Source organism: Drosophila rhopaloa, unplaced genomic scaffold (assembly GCF_018152115.1).
Source record: "Drosophila rhopaloa isolate 14029-0021.01 unplaced genomic scaffold, ASM1815211v1 contig_115, whole genome shotgun sequence".
Classification (NCBI taxonomy): Eukaryota; Metazoa; Arthropoda; class Insecta; order Diptera; family Drosophilidae; genus Drosophila; species Drosophila rhopaloa.
This window is the reverse complement of record NW_025334990.1, coordinates 12887487-12908857: the sequence shown is the minus strand read 5'-3', so window position 1 is coordinate 12908857 and position 21371 is coordinate 12887487. Positions and strand designations below refer to the sequence as shown.

At 40.9% G+C, this 21371-nt stretch overlaps 2 protein-coding genes across 3 annotated transcripts in view; one reads left to right on the top strand and one right to left on the bottom strand.

Moving 5' to 3' along the window:
* LOC108040864 (ataxin-2 homolog) overlaps positions 1-14120 on the bottom strand; it is a 29853-nt gene extending 15733 nt beyond the window's left edge. The window contains 1 exon segment of the mRNA XM_017118518.1: positions 14023-14120. The gene's annotated coding sequence lies outside the window, so the exon portion shown is untranslated.
* On the top strand, positions 14028-19177 carry LOC108040865 (sodium-dependent nutrient amino acid transporter 1). Of its 2 annotated transcripts, none has more exons than XM_017118519.1 (6): positions 14028-14257; positions 16271-16731; positions 17437-17671; positions 17738-18112; positions 18167-18810; positions 18882-19177. In XM_017118519.1, exons 1-6 carry the CDS (start codon positions 14031-14033, stop codon positions 19133-19135), a joined length of 2196 nt encoding a protein of 731 aa, XP_016974008.1. In that variant the 5' UTR covers positions 14028-14030; the 3' UTR covers positions 19136-19177. The 2 variants fall into 2 exon arrangements, with proteins under 2 accessions (XP_016974008.1, XP_016974009.1); XM_017118520.2 differs by having other exon boundaries at positions 14042-14426.
* Positions 19178-21371: the final 2194 nt, after the last annotated feature.

The following is a 21371-nucleotide window of genomic DNA, read 5'->3' as shown; positions in this document are numbered from 1 at the left end:
GGCCATTCTACTGTTGCCGAGTGGCCATTCTACTAGCGAAGTGATAAAATTGCAGTCAATTTGAATATATTTATATTTATTCAGCTTATGATTGAGTTAAAACAATAGTGGGTGATCCAACGACAAACACTTCTGTGAAAACAAATGAGGAAATGAGTGGTAATAAAATTAATATTATTTTGTTTCATTTAAATCAGATACGTGATGGCTTTTGCTCAATAACTAAATTATGTGGCAGTTGTTTTTTCAATGCAAAATGAGAAAGTGTATATTAAATAAATCTCAACATGTATCTCTTTTTTATATATTTTCCAAAGCACTTAAGACTTACTTCTACTCCATTTAAATATTGATTTCTGCCTACATCTGCTTAAAGCCTCGTTTAACCCGACTTGGCCACAAAGAGCTCATTATCGGATCCCATCGATTAAGCCCATAAAAATGATAACAATGCGCGTAATACAAATTGAATGAGCGTCTGGCATTAGAAGCGATGGAGACTGGCAAATTGAAATCTGTCTGCTGGGATGTGAATGCTGAATACATATATACTGCCACTTCCTAGCAACCTTCACACATCAAAGTCTATAATCGTAATGAAGCTGACTGGGTAATGCGCTTAGGATATTTAGACATTGAACCAATTAAAGCCGAGAGGCAAACTTGGCGATTAGTTATTGAAGCAACTGAGGAAAAAGAAAGGGAGGGGAGGTTCAACACGCAACATTTATTGATGTGGGTGGATCCCAAGAAGCGAAACCCATGAGGAAAACATTTATTCTTTTGTAGCTGCCCTTTTGTGAGGAAGAATAGGCGTCTTCGTCTGGCACACGCAATTTACTTAATTGGAAAATAAAATAAGCCAAAGCCAGAGACTGGGATTGGGTTTTTGGTTTTGGATGTTGGGTTTTGGACTTTGGGCTTTGGGTTTGGGCCAAACCGGAAACTGCTTGGCAGACTGAAACAATGGCCACTCGAGTTGGTTTTTTTTATGGGTGGCGCGCATAATTTAATTCGGCCAACAACGGGGCGTATGAGCAACAAAGGACCAAGGCACTGGCTAATGCAAAATTAATGTCAATCGCTGATTCGGAGCACCCCTTGCAAAAGGGATGGGAAATGCCAATGCCCTCTTAATTGTGACCTAACATTTGAACTGCGATGGCGACACGCACACATCTAAGCGAACGAAGGACATTGAGGAAAAGCCAGCCGGAAAAGCGAAAAAGGGCAAAAGGCAAGGGACAAAATGTCTGCAGGAAGTTATCCCTTTTAGCCAGATTGAAATCAGCTTACAGTCGCTTCTTAATTGAAATGTTTGCGTTTCACTTTAATTAAAGCGTTTTCAGCAGGCCCAAGCGGAGCTGACAAAAACCCTTTTCACTCCGTCATATTTTCTGTATTTCATCGGATTTCATTCATTTCATTTGCTCTCCTCACCGTACTTTTTCGCACGTCATTTCATGAAGTTGCCAACTGCCAGCCTGCCAAAGTTTTAATAGTTAAGTACGGCTGCAGTCCAGGATAACGTTGGCCAAATCCTTGCCTTCATTTCCATTCATTTCCCTTGCAGCAGACTTGGCTTTTGTCCCACTCCGCCCCTATTATGCATTATTTATTATTATTATTTTTAAATGCAATGACAACAAACGCAGTTTAATTACAATTTTCAACTCATCAAATGCAGCAGCCGCAGAGGAAAAAAATGAGGAGAAGCAAAAAGGAGCGGAAGCGAAGGACATCGAGGGACATCCAAAGAAAATGGCGCTAATGGCGCCAACATTTCTCATTCTCATCCACCCTCTTAGCCAGCTTTTCCCACTTTAGAGACCAGGACAGCTTGGTTGTTTTTAAATCCAATTTCGCCTCATAATTTTATAACGCGCCCGGCAAACTCCCAGCTTTTCCCGAGAACCCCAGAGAATTTCCCACCAGATCCCTTTTCCTCACTGGCCATTGCCGATTTAATTGCATTGCTGACATTTAGCACCCAGCTCTGGGAAACTCACACAAAAAAGGACATCATGGTGAAAAAGGACATGATAGTAAATGAGTAAAATGGTAGTAAGGGCAAATGCAAAGTTGATTTTTTGATTCGGGAATCCGAACCACATTTGCATGTTGGTTTGTTAATTGAAGTCGAACGGAATCGTGAACTCTTTTTGGTCCATTTGCCAATTTCTCACTTTCGAATTTTTTCACGGTGAACTCTTGTAAGTTTTATTAGAGTGAGGCAAATATTGGTTTTAAAATTAAAACTGTTGCTTTATTAATTGCTATTTTTTCACAACTGAATAAGTAATGGTTATATAAAAATCATAGAGTGAAACTGGAATGTAAATGCACATATTTATTTTATGTAGGGTTTTAAATTCAGCTTTGACTAGTTTAAGATTGCTTCGGCTTTTGTTTTTTTAAATATTGGTAGCCGAATTAAAAACCAGGCCCGACAAATGTAAATATTTTTCATTTACATCCCATTTTTAATTGATCTTAAGGACTTCAACTAAAACAATATTGCTAGAATAAAAATTAATTATATTTCATATAACAATACTTATGTTTTTTAGAACGTACTATGTTGTATGGTTAAAAGACTCCATTAGAGATTGAATACACAAACATAACATAAATTAGAAACAAATTAAAATAACTCAGTGGAACAATACTCTCCACCGAGTGCGGCTTTATTTATAAGCAGCACAATAAAATTGTTCAGTCAAGTGCCTATAATGAAAACTAAATGCTCCAAGATTAGTGGTCTGCCGGAAGAGCGGTAGTCCGATAAGGGGATTTCCCGGCGTGTTTTCCACGCCTTTGAAGCCATAAAACCACTGGAGCGTGCGCTGAACTTTTAGCACATTAGCCAGAGAGTGCGAATAATAGTTAGTTTTATGGCCGGAGGTGCGAAACAAAAACCCGAGCAGTAGATAAACAGATACAGATGGGGATATCCTGGGGAAGATACTCGTGCTGCTAAAGCTCCTAAAGGAAATTCATATGATTATGATTATGCAATTGGGTGCGGGAAACACTTGAGCGGCGCACATAATTCATATTATGGCCAGAAACAAAGGCCCCCGAAAAAAAGAAGTGGCTGGCAAGTGCAGCTGGCCAACGGACATTATGTGCAGCCCAGGATGCAGGATATAATGACCATGTTAATGCCCAACACAAAAGTGCACTGAAAGGAAATGAGCAAGATAAGTAACGAGCCCGAAAATGTTCCCCCCCTCCCCCCTTTTCTTCTTGATGTTGCAAACTTTTGCGCAAAACAAGGAAAACTGTGGAAAAGCCAGTGGCTGCCTTGGCCGTTCCTCATTAAACGCACTCAAGTCGCTCGCAACAATCTTAATTATGTTGTAAAGTCTTTTGGCCAGGAGGGCCAGGAAAAACAAACCAGGCTGGGATAGCAAAGCTTTTCAGCTGGCCGCCAGGAAAAACTTTGGCCGCGCTGATTAGTTTTTCGAGTGCCTGCAGTCCAAGTCGGCCAGTCAAGCGTTTCCACTCAGTCTGTCATCTAGTCAGTCGGGCATCAGTGGCAGGGCTATGGAAACTTTTCCAAACGCCGTCGAAAAAACAACAAAAACTCATTAAAAACTACTGCACAAATGCAACGTTTGCCCCGGCCCATAAATACACGGGGCATACACCCTCGGAAAAGTGCAGATGAAGTGCCAGTGGTGGTAAGGCCAAGTCAAGCGGGAAAATGCATAACTGCCCAACAAATGCACAATAATTAGAAGCAAATTTAAAAGTCGTTTGGCTGCTAATGAAGGCTTCCTTTGTGCCCGGATAATTGAATGGTTAGGGCCAACAAAAACCCAGCCACGAAAATTGCAGGGCTAAATAGGCAAAGATGTAGCCGGCTAATATCCAAAATTGGTTCAACCAATTCTTTTGAATATCATAATTGCAATGCGAAGTAAATTGGGTTGAGAGCTGATGAAAGAAAACTAAACTGAGAAACATCTGAGGTATGTTATTTATATTAAAAATGGGTTAGTAAAAAGTAAATAAACTTAATACGAGACACTAAGAAAATATACATCAAGCTAATTGCAATTATTTACCTAAAGACAAAAGTGAAATTAGGTAAGAATATTTTCAAATTAAATAATACATTTTTTAAAAAACTTTCAAATATCTAAGCTATGTTTAATTAAATTAAATTTAATTGGATATACACAGATACTGAAAAATTGCAATTATTTAACCAAAAACAAACAAAATATTGTGATGACAGGGGGAAAGACGTTCGTCTTTTACAATTGCCCAAAGGGCAGGTTTCGATGCCATTTACAGGCAGTTTCAGGCTGTAGTTCAACATAAACTCGTTAAGTTTCATAATTAAATTGTTAAACATCAGTTGGGCTTTAATTGACAGTCGAAGGGGGCAAAAGAAGGACATCGTCCTTTGGCCAGCTCAGCGAAATTCCTTAAGTGCCAATTTAGTGGCAATTTGCCTTTGTCTTAACACTTTTCTGGGTGGAGGATAAGACTCGGTTACGATGGGGCGCTTGTAGTACAACACAATTTAATGTTAATTAAGCAAAACGTTGCCAATGGCAGTTGGTAGTAGCACCGAGTTCAAATGGTCCATTGGCTCTTTCCCTTTTCCACTTCCATCCAGTCTGTGAATGTGTAAACAAATGTTTGCACAGTTGCCCTAATTGACTTTGCCGAGTTAAAGCAAAAAGTTTTTTTACTCACACTCCGGCTTCCATAAACGAGATAAAAAGAACGAAATTAAATCAAATAAAATCGAATTGTTTGCCAATTGAAGGGGGATAAGACCATCACGAAAAAGAAGGCCAAAAAAAAGGAAAAACCGGAAAATGGCAAGGGCATGCATAAAATGCATGCGAAAGGTTGGCAACGGAAATTTGCATAAAAGCCCCGTGGCACGTACTCAGCTTTGATGTTCCGCCCTTTAACCCTCAGCCACTGCCGGAATCATGTCTATATATGTATGTAGTGCGGCTCCGATAATGTCATTTTGAATGCACTTTATGCGCACTTTGTCTCAGGGACTCGCTATCATTAAAAACATTCCAGATTCGCAGCTAATCCCCTGATATATGGAGTGTCATTGCGATTTGCATGGCTACGAAAGGGATCTCTCTACACATATATGTACATAGATGCCTGGATATGCATATCCTGCAGCGAGTGCCGCCACAAAATCGTGGAGGGGATGGCCGCAGGCCAAAACACCCGCAAACCAACCGCCGAGGGTTTTAATTGAGCCAACTAACGCAGACATGTGCCCAAATTAAGCGGTCGTGAGTAGGTTTGTGAGTGTCGATGCCACCGAATGCAATAGTTCGGGGCACTTAAACGGCCAAAAACTGGACTACATAAATGGGGCTTAGGTCAACAAAGGGGTTTCTGTGCGCAAAGAACACTCTAGAGGCTTATGAACATGAATTAATACTATTATATAAAGCACTGACAAGCGTAGAACTAAATATTTGAGAAGAAATACCAATTAAAATACAAAAATCTTATTTAGGCTATGTTAAAACCAAAATCCGTTAAAAAATTTTGGTATGGCCAAAAGCCCGAAACAATTCACTCCAGCTACGGTTTTTTGATCAAAATCATTGGAAATAATGGTCAAATGTTTGAATGTCATATCTCGTTGAATTCGTTATAAAATTTCCAATTGAAAGGCATTCACAGCTCAACAATTTTATTTTGGTCTATTTTTCGCCAGAAATGATAATGTAACCCCTTATAAAAAACCCCGAAATTCGAAGATCCGTAAAAATGAACTTTTTTCTCGGTTTTTTGATCAAAACACGTGGAAATAATGGTCACATATTGGAATGTCATACCTCGATGAATTCGTTATAAAATTTCCTAACGAGTGGCATTCACAGCTAAAAAATTTAATTTTGACCCAGTTTTAGCAAAAAAACCCCCTTATGAAAAATGACAAAATCTGGAGATCCGGAAAAATCAACTTTTTTATCGGTTTTTTGATCAAAACCCCTGGAAATAATGGTCATATGTTGGAATGTCATACCTCGTTGAATTCGTTGTAAAATTTCCAATCGAGTGGCATTCACAGCTCAAAAATTTAATTTTGGTCGTTTTTCGCCAAAAAAGACAATGTAACCCCTTACAAAAAATGCGGAAATCGGTCAAAAAATTAATTTTTTCCAAATCGACCTGGAATTGATAGTATAGGTTCCCAGCTGCAGAAAACAGTCATTCCTTTGGCTCTCCGACTTATTTTGGCGAAGTTATGTCAAATAAGCCCTTCTAAATTGATAGTTTTTGAGCAAAATTTGAAAAAATTAACTTTAGTTTCGGTTTTTTGATTAAGACCCTTGGAAATTATGTTTAGATGTATGACATTCCATACCTCCTTAAATTCGTTCCAAAATTTCCAATCAATTGGCATTTACAGCTCAACAATTTAATTTTAGTCGATTTTTCGCAAAGCATCATGATAAATAAAATTGTTAAATTAACACCATTAAACCGTAGACTTAATGTGCCGTTGGCAAGTGTAACTCCAGGGGTTGTCTATCCTTTCGTCGAAATCCCCTGCTCCTGCTCCTCCTATTGTAATTGCTTTGTTTTGCTTACTAATTGTTTGTGGCCAGAACGCCAAATTAACTTGGTCACGTGGCCGGAAGGCGGTGGGGGGGAGGTGGGGGGTTTTTGGCCGGATTCCGGGCTACTTGAGCCGCTGGCGCCGATGAGCGTTATTGATGACATTTTCGCTTGGTGTTTGGTATTAATTTGATGCACGAGTGGTCCTGCTATCAGCCAATGATTGAGTGCTAATGGAGCAAACGTGGCGTAGAATGAAAGAAATCAGGCGAATCGCTTCTGGGCGGTGGGAGGGGGCAGGTTCGAGGTCCTGGAGCATGGTGCCTGAAGCCTGAAGCTTGGAGCTTGGAGCCTGGGTAATAACATGCAGGCCAAGTGACCTCAATGCTCCTCTGCTGACCAGCCAGAGCAAACAAAACGCGTTTCAATGCGTTTCATAGGGGGAGGGGGAACAGATGTTTGCAGTGGGCAAATGGGTGGTTGGGTGGCTGGGTGGTTGGGGGGTTCTATGGGTGGGTGGTGGAGTGCCCACAGATGCAAACACTGAGATATGCACACACCACACACCTCGTTCGCACTAACACAGATTGTGGAGCAAGTGTGTCATGGACATGGCGAGGTTGGCTGGTTTGTTAGATGCGGATGGTGAGGGTTGGGGGTTTCGGGGGAGGGGGTTTGTTTTGGGCGAGGAGACAACACGTGTTCCATACACGATGACGATGATAATGATGGCAGGGATTCCATAGATGGCTGCCTGGGATTGCTTTTACCGTTGAAGCTGTAAAAAAGACGCATACTAAAATGACGATCCGAAGGACAAACAAACATGGCATACCGATACCAGCACACAACTGCAAACACAAACACACACACACACAAACATAAGCCCAACGTAAACACACACTCACTCATTTGGTGTACTTCAAAAACTCGGGCGTACGCATTTATGCAAGATTGCAATTATGATATAAAACACCGGTCGCAGCTGAAAATGGGCCCAGATATCTGAATGGATCTGGCCGGCATTGTCTGCGGTCCACCATGAATGCCAGAATGCCCCGCAGACTTAAAGTCCGGCCTGAAAACCAAGAGCATTGCTGATGATTCGGCGAAGGTCGCTCGAGATTAACATTTCAGAGGAGAAAGTCAGGCACAAGAAGTGAAGACATATTTAAACGTAGAGATTATCTAAAGTCTTACAAGGTCATCTAGACTTATCTCTCCTGCTAATAGAAATCCCATTAGACGTTATTACTTATCACATATATATTAAAGTTGAATTGTTAATTTAAAATCGATTAAAATCTCTGGTAATAAATTTAACTATACTCCTTATTTATTATCTCATTTCACTTAAATCACTAGGACAAGGTTAAAATTATAATTTTTAAATATACTTCATACCAAACTGAAATTTAAGATAAGATAGGTATGTAGTCTAATCCTCAAACCTTTTCTACTTTTTCATTATATATGGGTGCTTCTGAATTAAAGTCCCATTAGAATTAAATTTTTTAAGAATTTAAAACATTTATCCCCTGTAAAGTAAACCCTTTATTGCTCAGGCTATTTTCTCGCTTAGTTTAAGTATAGATTAGCAACCAATACAAATTTACAATTATTTATAGGAATTTCATTTTTTTGAGACATTAAATGGTTTATCTCCAGTATAGTTAACCCCATAATGCCTTCGCTATTTTCACGCTTAGTAATTCATAATTATCAAGCAAAACTAATCCCCTGCTAAGCGATGGCTTATGGAATACACAACGTAAAATCATTTCCGTTGGCAAACAATCGATTAAGGGACTTCAGCTCATTATCGCCCCTAATCGCTGCAGCTCCTGTCAGTTTCAGGGGGTCGACGGGATTGGGCTTCGAACTCCGCCATCCGGATCAGCATAGCCAATTAGGGGCTTGAACTTGAGTCGACCGTTGGACAGCGGAACTGACCCCAATCCGTGTTGTTGTCACCCGTCGTATGTCGTCCTATTATTCTCTATTCTCCTGTTCAGCCCGATTTGAACCCTGCACAAACTGTCAAAGCGTTAATTGAGTTTGACACTAATGAGCGTGCAATCGCTGCATAATTGATTTATAAACGCCAGGCCATCAGCCACGCCCACTTATCGCTGCAGTTAGCTGACGACGCCCCAGTTTATGAGTTTGTTGCAAATTTGCCTAATTGGGTCAGACAAACACACAATAGAGAGAGACTGACTTTTGGCTGGCGAAGAATTAGCATTTTAGTGAAATGAATTCGGAAATTGAAGGGGACGGAGCGAAAAATCTGCCGGGAAATGTAGGCCGAACATCGACCCGGGATCTCTTGGCGAAAGGCGAAAGGATACCCAGGATCTGGGGCTCGTTTCAGGACTTGCCACAAGCACTAATTCCACACAATTCGTAATTAATTTGAATTAATTATGTGCCACTTTCCACATGCAGCCAGGGCAAACAAGCCGACAACGCTTCCCGGAAACATCACGTGTGGGCGAAAGGCGGAAGGCGGCAAGGGGGCGTGGCAAACGGCATATTTTTAGACTCAACTCCGACCACAAATCTGCCGCAGAGCGGAAGGACGAAGGATAAAGTGGGCGGGCTTGTTTGCCGGCTGCCTTGGTCTTCATTTATCTTCTCTGTTTTCATTGCCTACTTTCGGCGGAAAACTCAAAGCCAATGGAAAAACTGGAAAAGCTTAAAGCATTAAGATTAACGGAAGTCTATGGGATTCCACGCACCAAAACTCTCTTATCTTGGTAGGCCTTTGTTAGACGAATATGTTTCAAATGCTTTAAGTTTAAAAACAACAAAAATTGGATAAATATACAAAATCGTACAATGAAAATCCTGCTGATAACGAAGGATGGAAAGACCGTGAAAAGGACTATTCCCGATGAGCCGGCTACCGAGTGCAAGGATCCGAACGAAGACAGTAGTACCAGCCCACCTTGCGAATCGGATTCGAAGGATTCCGGCAATAAACAGCGCCCCAAATCTAAGCCAACTGATCAAAAACCACAAAGCAACAAATGATTAATGACTCTACAGAATCAATGGAAGTAAGATACAAAGATATAGGATCCAAACCTATACAAATGGTATATTCGATCAAAAGGGGAGGAAGCTGAAGTTCGTTAGTGATTCCATTATCCGGATTATAAGTAAATTTGTAGGCTGCCGTTCTTCTCTCAGCTAAATAAATTATCCCAGTCAATAACACATATTTTATGCAGTATATTTGATTGTTTTGTTCGTGGCTTATATTCATTAACAGTCAAATTTGTTGCTTGATTTTTTGGGGTTTTTTAAACAAGCAAGTCAGAAATATTTGCAGTCACTAAAATACCCATTGCATTTTATATAATAGCCTTCACAATGCCTTAAGTAAAAGCACTTTAGAGCTACCTTATACTTTATTCAAGACTTAAACCTAAACTGTCATTTGCTTTCATTGCTTTTCATCATATAGTTTTCTTTGACTAATGCATAATACTGCACATTTATGAAGTCCCAGGCCAATCCATTAAGCGGCTGAAAAATAATTGCTGCAATTTATTAGGAGTATTTCTTAAATGCCATATAAAGTGTCCCAGTGGAATAGGGCGTGTGGAACTCCCCATTTTGGGCGATGCCTCACGTAAGCCGTAATCTCCCAAGTATCAAGCCAAGGACTTTAGCACTTAAGACAAATTCAAACAAAAACACACACACGCAGCCAGTCAGACATAATCACTGAGGCCCACGTGCTAGGCAAATTAATTTGGATTCCGTCGGTGAATTTGCCCCAAAACGGAAAAACATAGAGTGAGGAAAACCTCAAAAATATCTCTGCTTTTCAGACAATACACCGAGATGGAGAGTTTTTTCCGGGACGGGACGAGCGTTGACAGCACAAATTTAACGCTTGAAATGCCAAACACACAAATATTTTGACATTCAAAGCACAGATCCTAATACACATGAATATGTACACAGATGTGTGTTGTCCTTGCTTGGCTTTCGGTTCTCTGTTCTCTTGGCGTGGCAAATTTTCCATGAAAATTGCATGAATTGCAGATTTTTGTTGCCCCGTTCTTTTTCCATACGCACGAAATGCGCTCTGGCCGGAGCGATGGGACCCCAACTTACAACCGGAGTCAAGTTGCGTGTGCCGTAGACATTTTTATGGCATGCAGCGGACTGCCAGATGCCAGCTGCCGCTTGGCACTTGCCGCAAAATAGGGAAAAATGCTTTACAATATAATAGAATTTGCCAGAAACGTGACTTTAACAAGCTTTTAGACATGTAAATACATAAACACACATGCACACTCAGTGGATGTCAAACACCAGCCAACGGGAATGACTTAATATACTGCAAAACTGATATGTGGACAATGTGGCGTATGCGTGATATGCCAAGGAGACGATGGAAAATAAGGAACCACGAGAAAGAACAGCAATGCAGAAATGTAGAAATGCAGCGACCACAGCTCAATTAGTTTTTCGTTTTTAAAGGGCACGAGCACGCAGGGCGTATGATTAATGTGGTTTCCATTCAAATGGCGCCGCCCGAAAGTATGCTACATTGGAGTGGCTGACACTTGTGGCACGGCACTCCATGCGGCAGCATCAAGATAACGAGCTATTTTCTTACTTCCTAGCTGGAATGCAGCCAACTCGAAAAACCTTTTTGCTCCAGAGATACTCGACTGTGGCTGTGCCAACAAATTGCGGCATTCCCGGATCTCAGATCCCACATACAGATAGCAACCAAATTGCATTTCATTCCAATTACTCTGCTGGGCCAGGTAATCCGGCTAATTGCTAACCCACATCTCATACAACTAATTCGGCAAGTGCCAACACATCTCGATGCAAAAGTTGCAGCTTAAATTCAATTAAAAGGCCAGTTCAGTGCGGTAGTTTCAGGAATTTTAATTAAGTAAACACACAGGATGGCGATCAAAATGAAATCGAGTTCGCACAGGAATCACACTTGTGTGCGTTCACACCCGCAAAACGGCGCCCCAAGGAGGCATTTCAGACTGTTGGATTTAAATCATCAATATTTCATCTCACTCGACTGCATAAATCAACCTGGCTGCCAACCTGCCACGTGCCACATGCCTTATGCCGCTAAAAACAACTGCCAACTTGTAACGGGCCACGTTTACCTGCCTCATTGTCTGCGCGACATTTGTTGTCCTTTGTTTTTAATGTCCACCAGTCGAAGGCAGTAAAATGTAATGCCAACTCCTCCCGATTCCCGCTTTTCCACTACCAAAAAGACAATTGCGTGACGCGGAGCATTATGGCCACGGCCTGGATTTGACTTTTGGCCAAGACTACGTTGGTTGGCTTGTCACTGCTATTTGCTTAGACGAGATTTATGCCCTGCTAACGCTTGATAAATGACTGGGAAAATTAGTAAGAGGGTTTTGGTTTTGGCCTTTTGTCAACACGAAAACGAATCCGAAATGCTCGTTGGCCATAAATTCACAGTTCGCTGCTGCACTGTCATCTTCTCTGCGGCTCCGTGGCTCATTAAAATGCCAAATTAGTCCAGCAAATTAGTGAAATTCAAGATAATTCCTGTAATTGTAATTGCTGTTGAATTCAAACCGGCAAACAGACCAAAATTAAATGGAGTGACCAACTGGAATAGCTAATTAAATAAGAAACAAGAGAGCAAAAAAACAGCCATAGAATTAAATACATAAACGAAATAGAAGGAAAGATCTAACCAACTTGTTTCCTGCCAAACAAATAAATCACAAAAAGAGCAACAATTAAAATGACAATCAGCTGCAGGCATACACTTACAGAACTCATTAGCTTTTATTAATCGAATTAACTGAATATTCAGCATTACGCAACAATGCTGCTAAGTCTTTTATCCAAACAATTACCGAATGGCCAATAAATAAGCCACAGAAACACATGCAGGCAGATAATCGGAGGAAAATTCATCCATAAACAGACAGATTAAACCCGTCAACGTCACTGCATGTGTGTGCATTAAAAATTAATTACATTTTAAATGGCAAAAGGATTTCATTTTTGCCGGCGATTGGGGACTTTTCGCCTATCTCCTATCCCATAGCGCTTAATTGAAAAGTAAAAATAAATGTCATTACTGTAATTCAATTGGGATGGAATGCGATTTAGAGCACTTGGCCAGCATCGTTGAGATTTTAATTGAATTGTTGGGATCAATACGCCCACGCACCAAAGTTGCTCGCATGGAAATGCTGTAAATTTGTTGCGGTCAATTTTGCGTGTTAATGCCAGTAAAAACCGAAAATTGTTTGCCACCACTTCCCATCTTTTTCCATGTTTTTCCACACCTACCGCTTTTCCTCTAAAATTGAGCCGCAGTCGGTAAACGAACCACAGCAGCCAAGTGTCGAAAATTTGCATCCAATTAAAATGTTTGCTCCAACACACGAGCTTTTACTTTCATGACCAAAATGCAGTGTGGCGTTCGCTTTGGATGCCGCCAACCAAAAACTGCAATTAGGTAGTTAGTAATAATAAATTTATATTGGTTTCTTATCAAACTTGGTTCTTTTCATACCGTTTTTGTTTTGTGTACTTAGAATAATCAATTCCGGAAATCCTACAAAATTCTTAGAACATGAATTTCTCAGAAAGTTTGCAATCTGCAGACAAGGCTTTAAATTTTGATAATCTCTCTCTAAAAAAAATATCATAAACCTTTATTATTGCGTTGCAGCTTAAAATAGAATTCGATTCTGAGGAAAATCGATTACATTTTAATCAAAAACAAATAACATAGAGCAATTGGTATCAGAACGTTTACTACGGTTAGTTTTCTGTAACGCAAAGATAAAAAATCTAATCAAGTTATGATGAAAATCAAATAATGAAATGGATGAAATATGGAACTTCAGTATTACTTTTGGTAAGAATTTAAAAAAAAATTTTTTTAACGGATGATTACTATTACTTATTAAAAAGCTTAATCTTTTTCATTCATGATTTTACAGTACAAGACAATGGATAATTATGCACAAAACAGACAATGATTTTCAATGATCAGGATCAAAATGCATCTTAGAAATATAACTGATAAGTTTTACGAATAACTTAAAAGAAGAAAACAATAATTTAGGAAAAAAGGTCTTTGACACCAATTGAAAATAACATAACTAATTTTAGAAATAACCAATGTTTCACAAAGTAATTTTTAGTTAACAATGGCTAAAATTGTTATGAAAGATATTATAATTCTGAGGGTGAAATTATATAATTATATGAAATTATAAGCCGTCTTCATAATATTTTCCTTAAAAATAATAGCCAAACTAACATTGCTTATGTCACTTACTAAAACAAAACAAAAACTCTAAAGCACGTTCGCAGGGGTTACCAACCAAATACGTAAACATACAAAAGTGCGACACGCTGACGAACCGATAATAACTTAATTTTCATATTTTCACTTACCTTGGCTTATGTCAAGTCTAATGGCTAGCTCCCCAAAACACCTCTTGACTCGTTTTTTGTTTTTTGTTTTTCGTAGTTTGTTGTCGTTTTCGAGTTATTTCTTTCTTTGTTTTTATTCCGAATTCGAACCCAGAGACGCCGCTGGGCAAAAAGAGCTGCTCAGTGAGCTTTTGGCGTTCGCGGTGAGCGGATCGCTTGAATACTTCAGCGGAATTCAATTGTTTACCAACATCAAGTGACTGCAAAATAGATAGAAAAATTAAATTTTAATAAATAAAAATAAAATAGAAACCGCGAAAGCCATTCTTCAAAGGGAATTAAAACCGAAGATGCTAAAACTTGCAGAAGACCTGAGAACACATACCTAAACAAAAGATACAAAACCGGCACAAAGTGGAGTGAAAGTAATAAAATATGTTTCCCGACCCCAATTTTTTGGTTGTCAACTTGAGATATCAAAGATAAACAAAAAACTATCATAAATGTGTCAAGTCGCGTGTTTCACCTACAAATCATAAAATATATGATCGTGTCATATACTTTACGTCAATAAATTTGGTGGCCTAATTATAGTTTTAATTTACCCAAAAACTTTTTTAATGCTACCTGTTAGAATAAAAACCAAGTGCAGGTGTAGATTTTCTCAATTTACGCGGTCATTTCTGTTCGTTGCGAAACCCTTTCATTCACGATATCTTTATTGACACCGTAAAGATTCTCGAATCGCATGTCTGCAAACTATGTGAATTCCGTCTGCCAGATAAGTGAGTCAAAAAGATACTTTTGCGAGAGAGAATCTGAGTGCCATAACTTAATTACACTTTCAAATTGTATCAGACAGTCACACTTTTTTATGCAATAAATTAAAACCTAAACGGAACAGTCAAAGCGTTTAGACAAAGAGCTTTCAGCGGAAAACAAGCGCCTCGGGTGCAATTAAATAATTGACTCTTGCCAATATAAAATAATAAAAACTCATTTAGAACGTGTGGCGATGTCTGGCTTTATAGCGCCACCAAAACACCACCAATACAGTCCACCGAAAACGAGGAGGTTTTGTTTTGTTTAGGCCATATTTTCGGGTAATTGCAACTCTGACATTTTTGCGTCATGCCAGGTTGCAAGTTGCATTGTGTGCCTTTACTTTCCATTTTTGCCACGAGAACAATCGGCAAGGCAGCTGCTCATGCGCAACTCAAAAGACAGACTGTCACGATCTAGAGGCATCCAAAAAGTAAACAAACTTAAGAGTTTACTTAAAAGATTCGATTGTGGACTTGGCGATACTCTACCTAGAGAGAAGGTGTGTTCCTAAAAAATGTTGATCTCAGACAAGATCTTGGGGAATTCCGGATGGCTTGTGTTTTTTTTGTGTTCCACAGAACGGATCTGAGTCATTATTATTTCCAATAACACAAATCCTCCTTAACTTCGCATTTATATATTCCCGTGACGCATAGAATATCCATATCAATCGCTAATGAAAGCAAAATAAAACAGCTTGTTAACCTGTTTAGTTTAGTGTGTCTACGATAACAAGGCCAATGTCTTGGTTTTTCGACTGGTTTTCAATCAGGAAGTGAATAGAGCATCGAAAGCGTTAATTATTTGCACTTTCAATATTGCACTTCCAAAAACAGTGAAAACGACAACTGCCTTTTATAGAAATGCTATTTATAGTTGCAAGGCAATTTGGATAATGTTTATGAGAAAGTTAAGCAAAATTTCGAGACAGTTTGAAGGGTTATTTGTTTGCCAGCCTCCAGAGGGGCCAATAAATCAATCTGAAATTCGAGATATCAGGAAAGTTTACCGTTTCGCATCGGAAACAAATGATCGGATGAGAAACCCGAGGTGTTGTTATGAATGGGGCCCAAATGGCAGCAATGCCTGCGGCAAAAAGCCAGACGCTTGGAGACCTTTCCCTGAAAAGGCCAGGAAACTGGTTTTGGCAGCAAAATTGCCAAGCGTTTTTGGCCCGGCTGCATTTACCAGTTTGATGCAGTTTTGGCTGCATCAAGGCGGCAACGCCACCTCTCCATTGTTATGTAATCGTCTTAATCGTCTAAGTCAGTGGGTCAGTGACTTGGCAGCTTGGCTTTGTTATTACTGCCCCACTGATCGTGATTGCTCTCCATCAATGGCCATAATTGGAGCCTCGCAACTTGACCACTATTGGATGTGTAACCTTAAGTTGCAGCGAGTTAAGTTGAAGGTTGGCGTAACCACATTTCTGATTGATTTGCAGCTGCAACATGGAAACCACAGGCAATAACAACAATAATAACAATGGGTACATGAATCAGGCGTTTGTGGGCTCACTGAATGCCTCAACCATATCGATACCAGGGGCATACAAGCCGAATGATCCAGTGAATGGGAAAAAAACAAATCCGATTGAAACTGCAGGATCGGGAGATCCTGGAGATGACCAACCGGGAGTGGAGACGGGTCAGCAGGGAAAACAGCGAGCCAGCTGGAACAATGACATCGAATTCCTCATGTCCTGCATCGCATTGAGTGTGGGTCTCGGCAACGTCTGGAGATTTCCCTTCACCGCCTTGGAGAATGGTGGAGGAGCCTTCGTCATACCCTACCTAATCGTCCTGGTCCTGGTGGGCAAACCCGTGTACTACTTGGAAATGCTGCTCGGCCAGTTCTCCAGTCGCGGCAGTGTGAAGGTCTACGACTTCTCGCCCATCATGAGAGGTGAGTGGGTAATTAGAATTAGGGGACTTAGAGATTTTAACTGCATCAAGTGGGAAAACAAACTTGGGTTTTATTAATAAGAAATAAAACCAAAGGGCAATGAAAATTCAAATACCTATTTATCAACAGCTAAAAATTCTTTCAAAACAATATTTCTCAGCCAAGTTACGAACTTAAAAATGTGCAAATTGTTCATTTGTACTGTAATTATTTTTATGTCCATTTATGTAAATGCTCTCATAACTTTAACATTTCTTTAAATTTCTTTTCTTCAAAAAGAATAGTTTGATCTGGGGTGTAAATTGCATACCCCAAATCAAACTTTTCTTTAAATACAATTTGTATCAAATTTTAAGCTACTGTGATGTTAGTAAAATTATTTTGTAGTTTTGAAAACTATATTTTACATACGAAAGTTCTATTTACAATTTTTTTTATAAATTAAGGAAAGTTAGCTTAACTGCTTTTCAACATTAAGCACCAAAAAACTAAATGGCATACAAAATAGTAAAATGAGAAAATATGATATATAAATTTCTTGGGTAATATTTTCTAAATTTGAGGACCATTTCGACCATTGATTTTTGGGTGTACCTTAAGTAATCCCCGCAACCGAAAGGCACTCAAAGGTACACCGAATTCAAGGTGTGAATTTTGAAAATGTGTGATAAATCAAGGGATAACCCCTATCTCCTCTCAACCCAGGCATTGGCTATGGCCAGGTGTTGGCCACGGGCATCGTGACCACCTACTACGCCACGTTAATGGCCCTAACCCTGCGCTACTTCGTGGACTCCTTCTACCCGACGTTGCCGTGGAGCTACTGCCGTGCGGAGTGGGGACCTGAGTGCCTGGACTCGGCTTCGCAGGAAACCAGTCCAGCCAACAGCAGTCTGGTCAACTCGGGAGTGCGCACCACCTCGGCGGAGTTCTACTTCACGTGAGTGGATGGCCAGCAGGTGTCCAGGATGTGGTGTTCATGTATCCTTATTTCCCTTCCCCACAGGAACATCATTCTGCGGGAGAAGGCCAGCATCGATGACGGCATCGGGTATCCCAGCTGGAGTCTCGCCTTGGCACTGGCCGTGGCGTGGGTCATCATAGCGGGAATCATGTTCAAGGGGGTGAAGAGTTCCGGCAAGGCCTCCTACTTCCTGGCCCTCTTCCCGTACGCCGTGATGTTCGTCCTGCTGGTGAGGGCACTCAGTTTGCCCGGCGCCTTCGACGGAGTCCTCTACTTCCTGCGCCCCCAGTGGCACAAGCTCCTGGAGCCGCAAGTCTGGTACGCCGCCGTCACCCAGGTGTTCTTCTCGCTGGCCATCTGCTTCGGGAACATCATCATGTACGCCTCCTACAATCGCTTTGGTCACAACATTTACAGGTGAGTGGAGACGTCTTGGGGTTTGGCCTATTTACTTGAGTTCCTGCTTTGTAGGGATGCCAACATAGTGACCACACTGGACACCTTCACTTCCCTCCTATCCGGTGTGATTATCTTCGGGATTCTGGGCAACCTGGCGCATGAGAACAACACCAGTGACATAGCCAGTGTGGTGAATGGCGGGCCGGGATTGGCCTTCATCTCGTATCCGGATGCCATTGCCAAGTTCAAGTTCCTGCCGCAGCTCTTCTCCGTGCTCTTCTTCCTCATGCTCTTCGTCCTGGGCATTGGCAGCAATGTGGGCATGGCCTCCTGCCTGTCCACCGTGATCAAGGATCAGTTCGGGCACCTCCGCAACTGGACGATAGTGGTGGGCATAGCCATTGTGGGGTATCTCCTAGGACTACTGTACATCACTCCCGGTGGACAGTTCGTGCTCAACCTGCTGGACTTCTTTGGGGCCACCTTTGTGGCCCTGGTTTTGGCCATCTTCGAGCTGGTGACCATCGCCTGGATTTACGGGGTGAAGAGGCTCTGCCGGGACGTGGAGTTCATGATTGGGATCAAGACTTCGCTGTATTACCGCATCTGCTGGGCGGTCATCACGCCGCTGATGATGCTCACAATTCTCATCTACACTTTGGTGCTGTACGAGCCCCTCAAGTACAAGGACTACACCTACCAGACGGGTGTATACGGTAAGCTGAAAGGGATTAACCCCATGACCCGGATATCCTGGTTAATAGAATCTCCCCCTTTTTTCCGGCAGTGTTCGGTTGGTGCCTGAGTGCCTTCGGCGTGGGCCAGGTGCTCTTCTGGGCCATTCCCGCCGTGCAAGAGCAACCCGCGCACTTGGGTCTCTGGGCCCGCATCCGGAAAGCCTTTGAGCCACTGCCCAACTGGGGACCCGCCGACCCACAGACCCTCAAGCGGTACCAACTGTACGTGCAGGAGGCCAACGAAAAAGAAATGTTCCAGCGCAGCAGTATCTGGCACAAAATCTATGACAATATCTTCGGTTAGCATTGAATTAGCAATAAAACTATATACCATTTAATGCCCTAAGATTCAGTCGCTTTACGAGGTCACGGGATCTGGAACCCTTTTATAATAAAAATCAGTCCCAGCCCCGGGCTTAAGTGGCAAATTAAATGGCAGTTGGGTTTGCCCTTAGGGCGATCGTAAGACCTACAAACGCAGTGCTCTTAGACATGGCATGGCCAGAAAGTTCAGTAGTAAGTGAGATGAGCTAAATAGCTGAATAGGTTAAAAGACAATGGCCAAAGGCACATATTTATGTTTAAGCCAGATAATATTATACTTTTACATTCCTTTTTTATTTTTAAAAGTAAAACGTGTAAAAGCCCACAAATTCCAAATACAAATATTATACTTTTACAATATTTGTAGTATTTTTAAAACTACATAAGCTCTAAAAAATAGATAAAAACCCACAAAATCTATATAAACTGACAAGTCTATAAAACCATGTATCCATAATCGATTTTATGCAGAAATGTAAACTTTTTTACTGAGCTTCCCGTATCTTGAGAGTACTTTTCTGTGTTACTTTGGCATCTCTAGTGAGTGCTGGCAACTGGCGGAACTATAAAAGACAAGACAATTGCAGCCAGAGGCGCCACACTGTGCCCCATTTTTGCCACCTTTTCGCATCCCTCGTGTGTGTTTTCGCATACGCGCACTGATTATGCCATAAAGGGTGGAAAGTTCTGATTTTATGATTGAAAGAAAAAGTTCCACGAAATGTGTCGTCCCGGAGCGAGTGGGCTTATGTGTGTGTGTGCTGTAAAACACTTCGCATAACATCAGGCGCAAAGTATTAAAGTAATTTGTAGGGAGCAAACAGGGGCTTGGATTCCACTGGCTGCCTGCTGCGAGGATAAGCGGAGTATTGTCGCATGACAAACAAGGGGAAGGCGAAACCGAATATATATAGGAGTAATAAATCAAGCGGAGGATCGTACACTATATATATACAAGATAGAGAATACCTACGACTGTCACCTTAATGAAGATGTCTGCTGGCAATGGATAGTGGGTGTTTTGTTTCGTTGGCAGCCGGGTGTGCGTAATTGCACTGATAAAACGCATTTGAGCGGCATAAAGAGCCTCTCGCTTCCGCTGTCATGAACACACGGCGTATGCGCAACGCCCGTGCGGAAAGCCAATGCATTTCGAGTTATTTGTCAAGCCATTGTGCCATGTTAATGCGTTTTTAATGGCCAAACTTGAACATTCGCACACAACGCTTTGTGCTTTTCGTTCAAGTACCCGACCGAGGGTCTGTCCATCCAGCTTAATTTCATTGTTTTCCAGGACAAGTCAAACATAATGAGACATTATGGCCGCGTCCACGGTTCGTATGCGTAATGGAAATTTATATAGCCAGAATGGTGGCGATGCATCGTTCGAAAGCCACAGCCACCATTATTGAATGTAAATGAAATTAATTTGTATATAAACGAGCCAGTGATTTTAAATAAAAAAAGGGACAGTGAATTGCTTTTTAAAATATTGTTGTTGAGACAGCAAGCAATAAAAGTATGTATTTTTGATGCATGAGTTTCCGAACATCATTTTTATTTAATTAATAAATATAAGTCAAGCCGATATTTATCTCAGCTAATATACCCAATAAATTCTGCCATTAAAGACGATTAAAATATTATTGAAAAGTACTCCAATGCTTGTAAAATGCACACCAAAGAACTTTTCACTTTATTTAAATTATAAATGAAAGTCGACCAGACTTCCATTAGCAATTAAACTGTGAGTTTCTCTTAATCCGGTTTGTTTTAAAAGCAATGCATTATGAATAAGCTAGTTAAAGAGTTTTAAAGCTTAAAACATTTCTTAAAGGCTTTTGGTCTGAAACCCCTATCAAAAGCTGAATGGAAAGCAAATATTTGGCTTTATTATAATTTACGTTTATTATTGCAGGGATGCGATGATTTATGGACATGTAATAACAACGCAAAATCATAGCCAAGTTCATTGTGTTTGGGGGAAATCACAACACAGAGGCGGCGGATACGGAACGGATACCCCGAAAGGTGGGCAAATAAATCAGCCAACTGAAGTTAAGCGGCAGACGGCAAACAGAAAATGACAGCACAGGTACACGGCGTTTACCTTTCACGCACATTTCCCCAAAGTAATCAACGCACAAAGGCCCGAATCCTGGCCAAAACGGGAGATGGCCCGTTGCCACTTGCCACTTGTCGGATGTGGAAGGTTT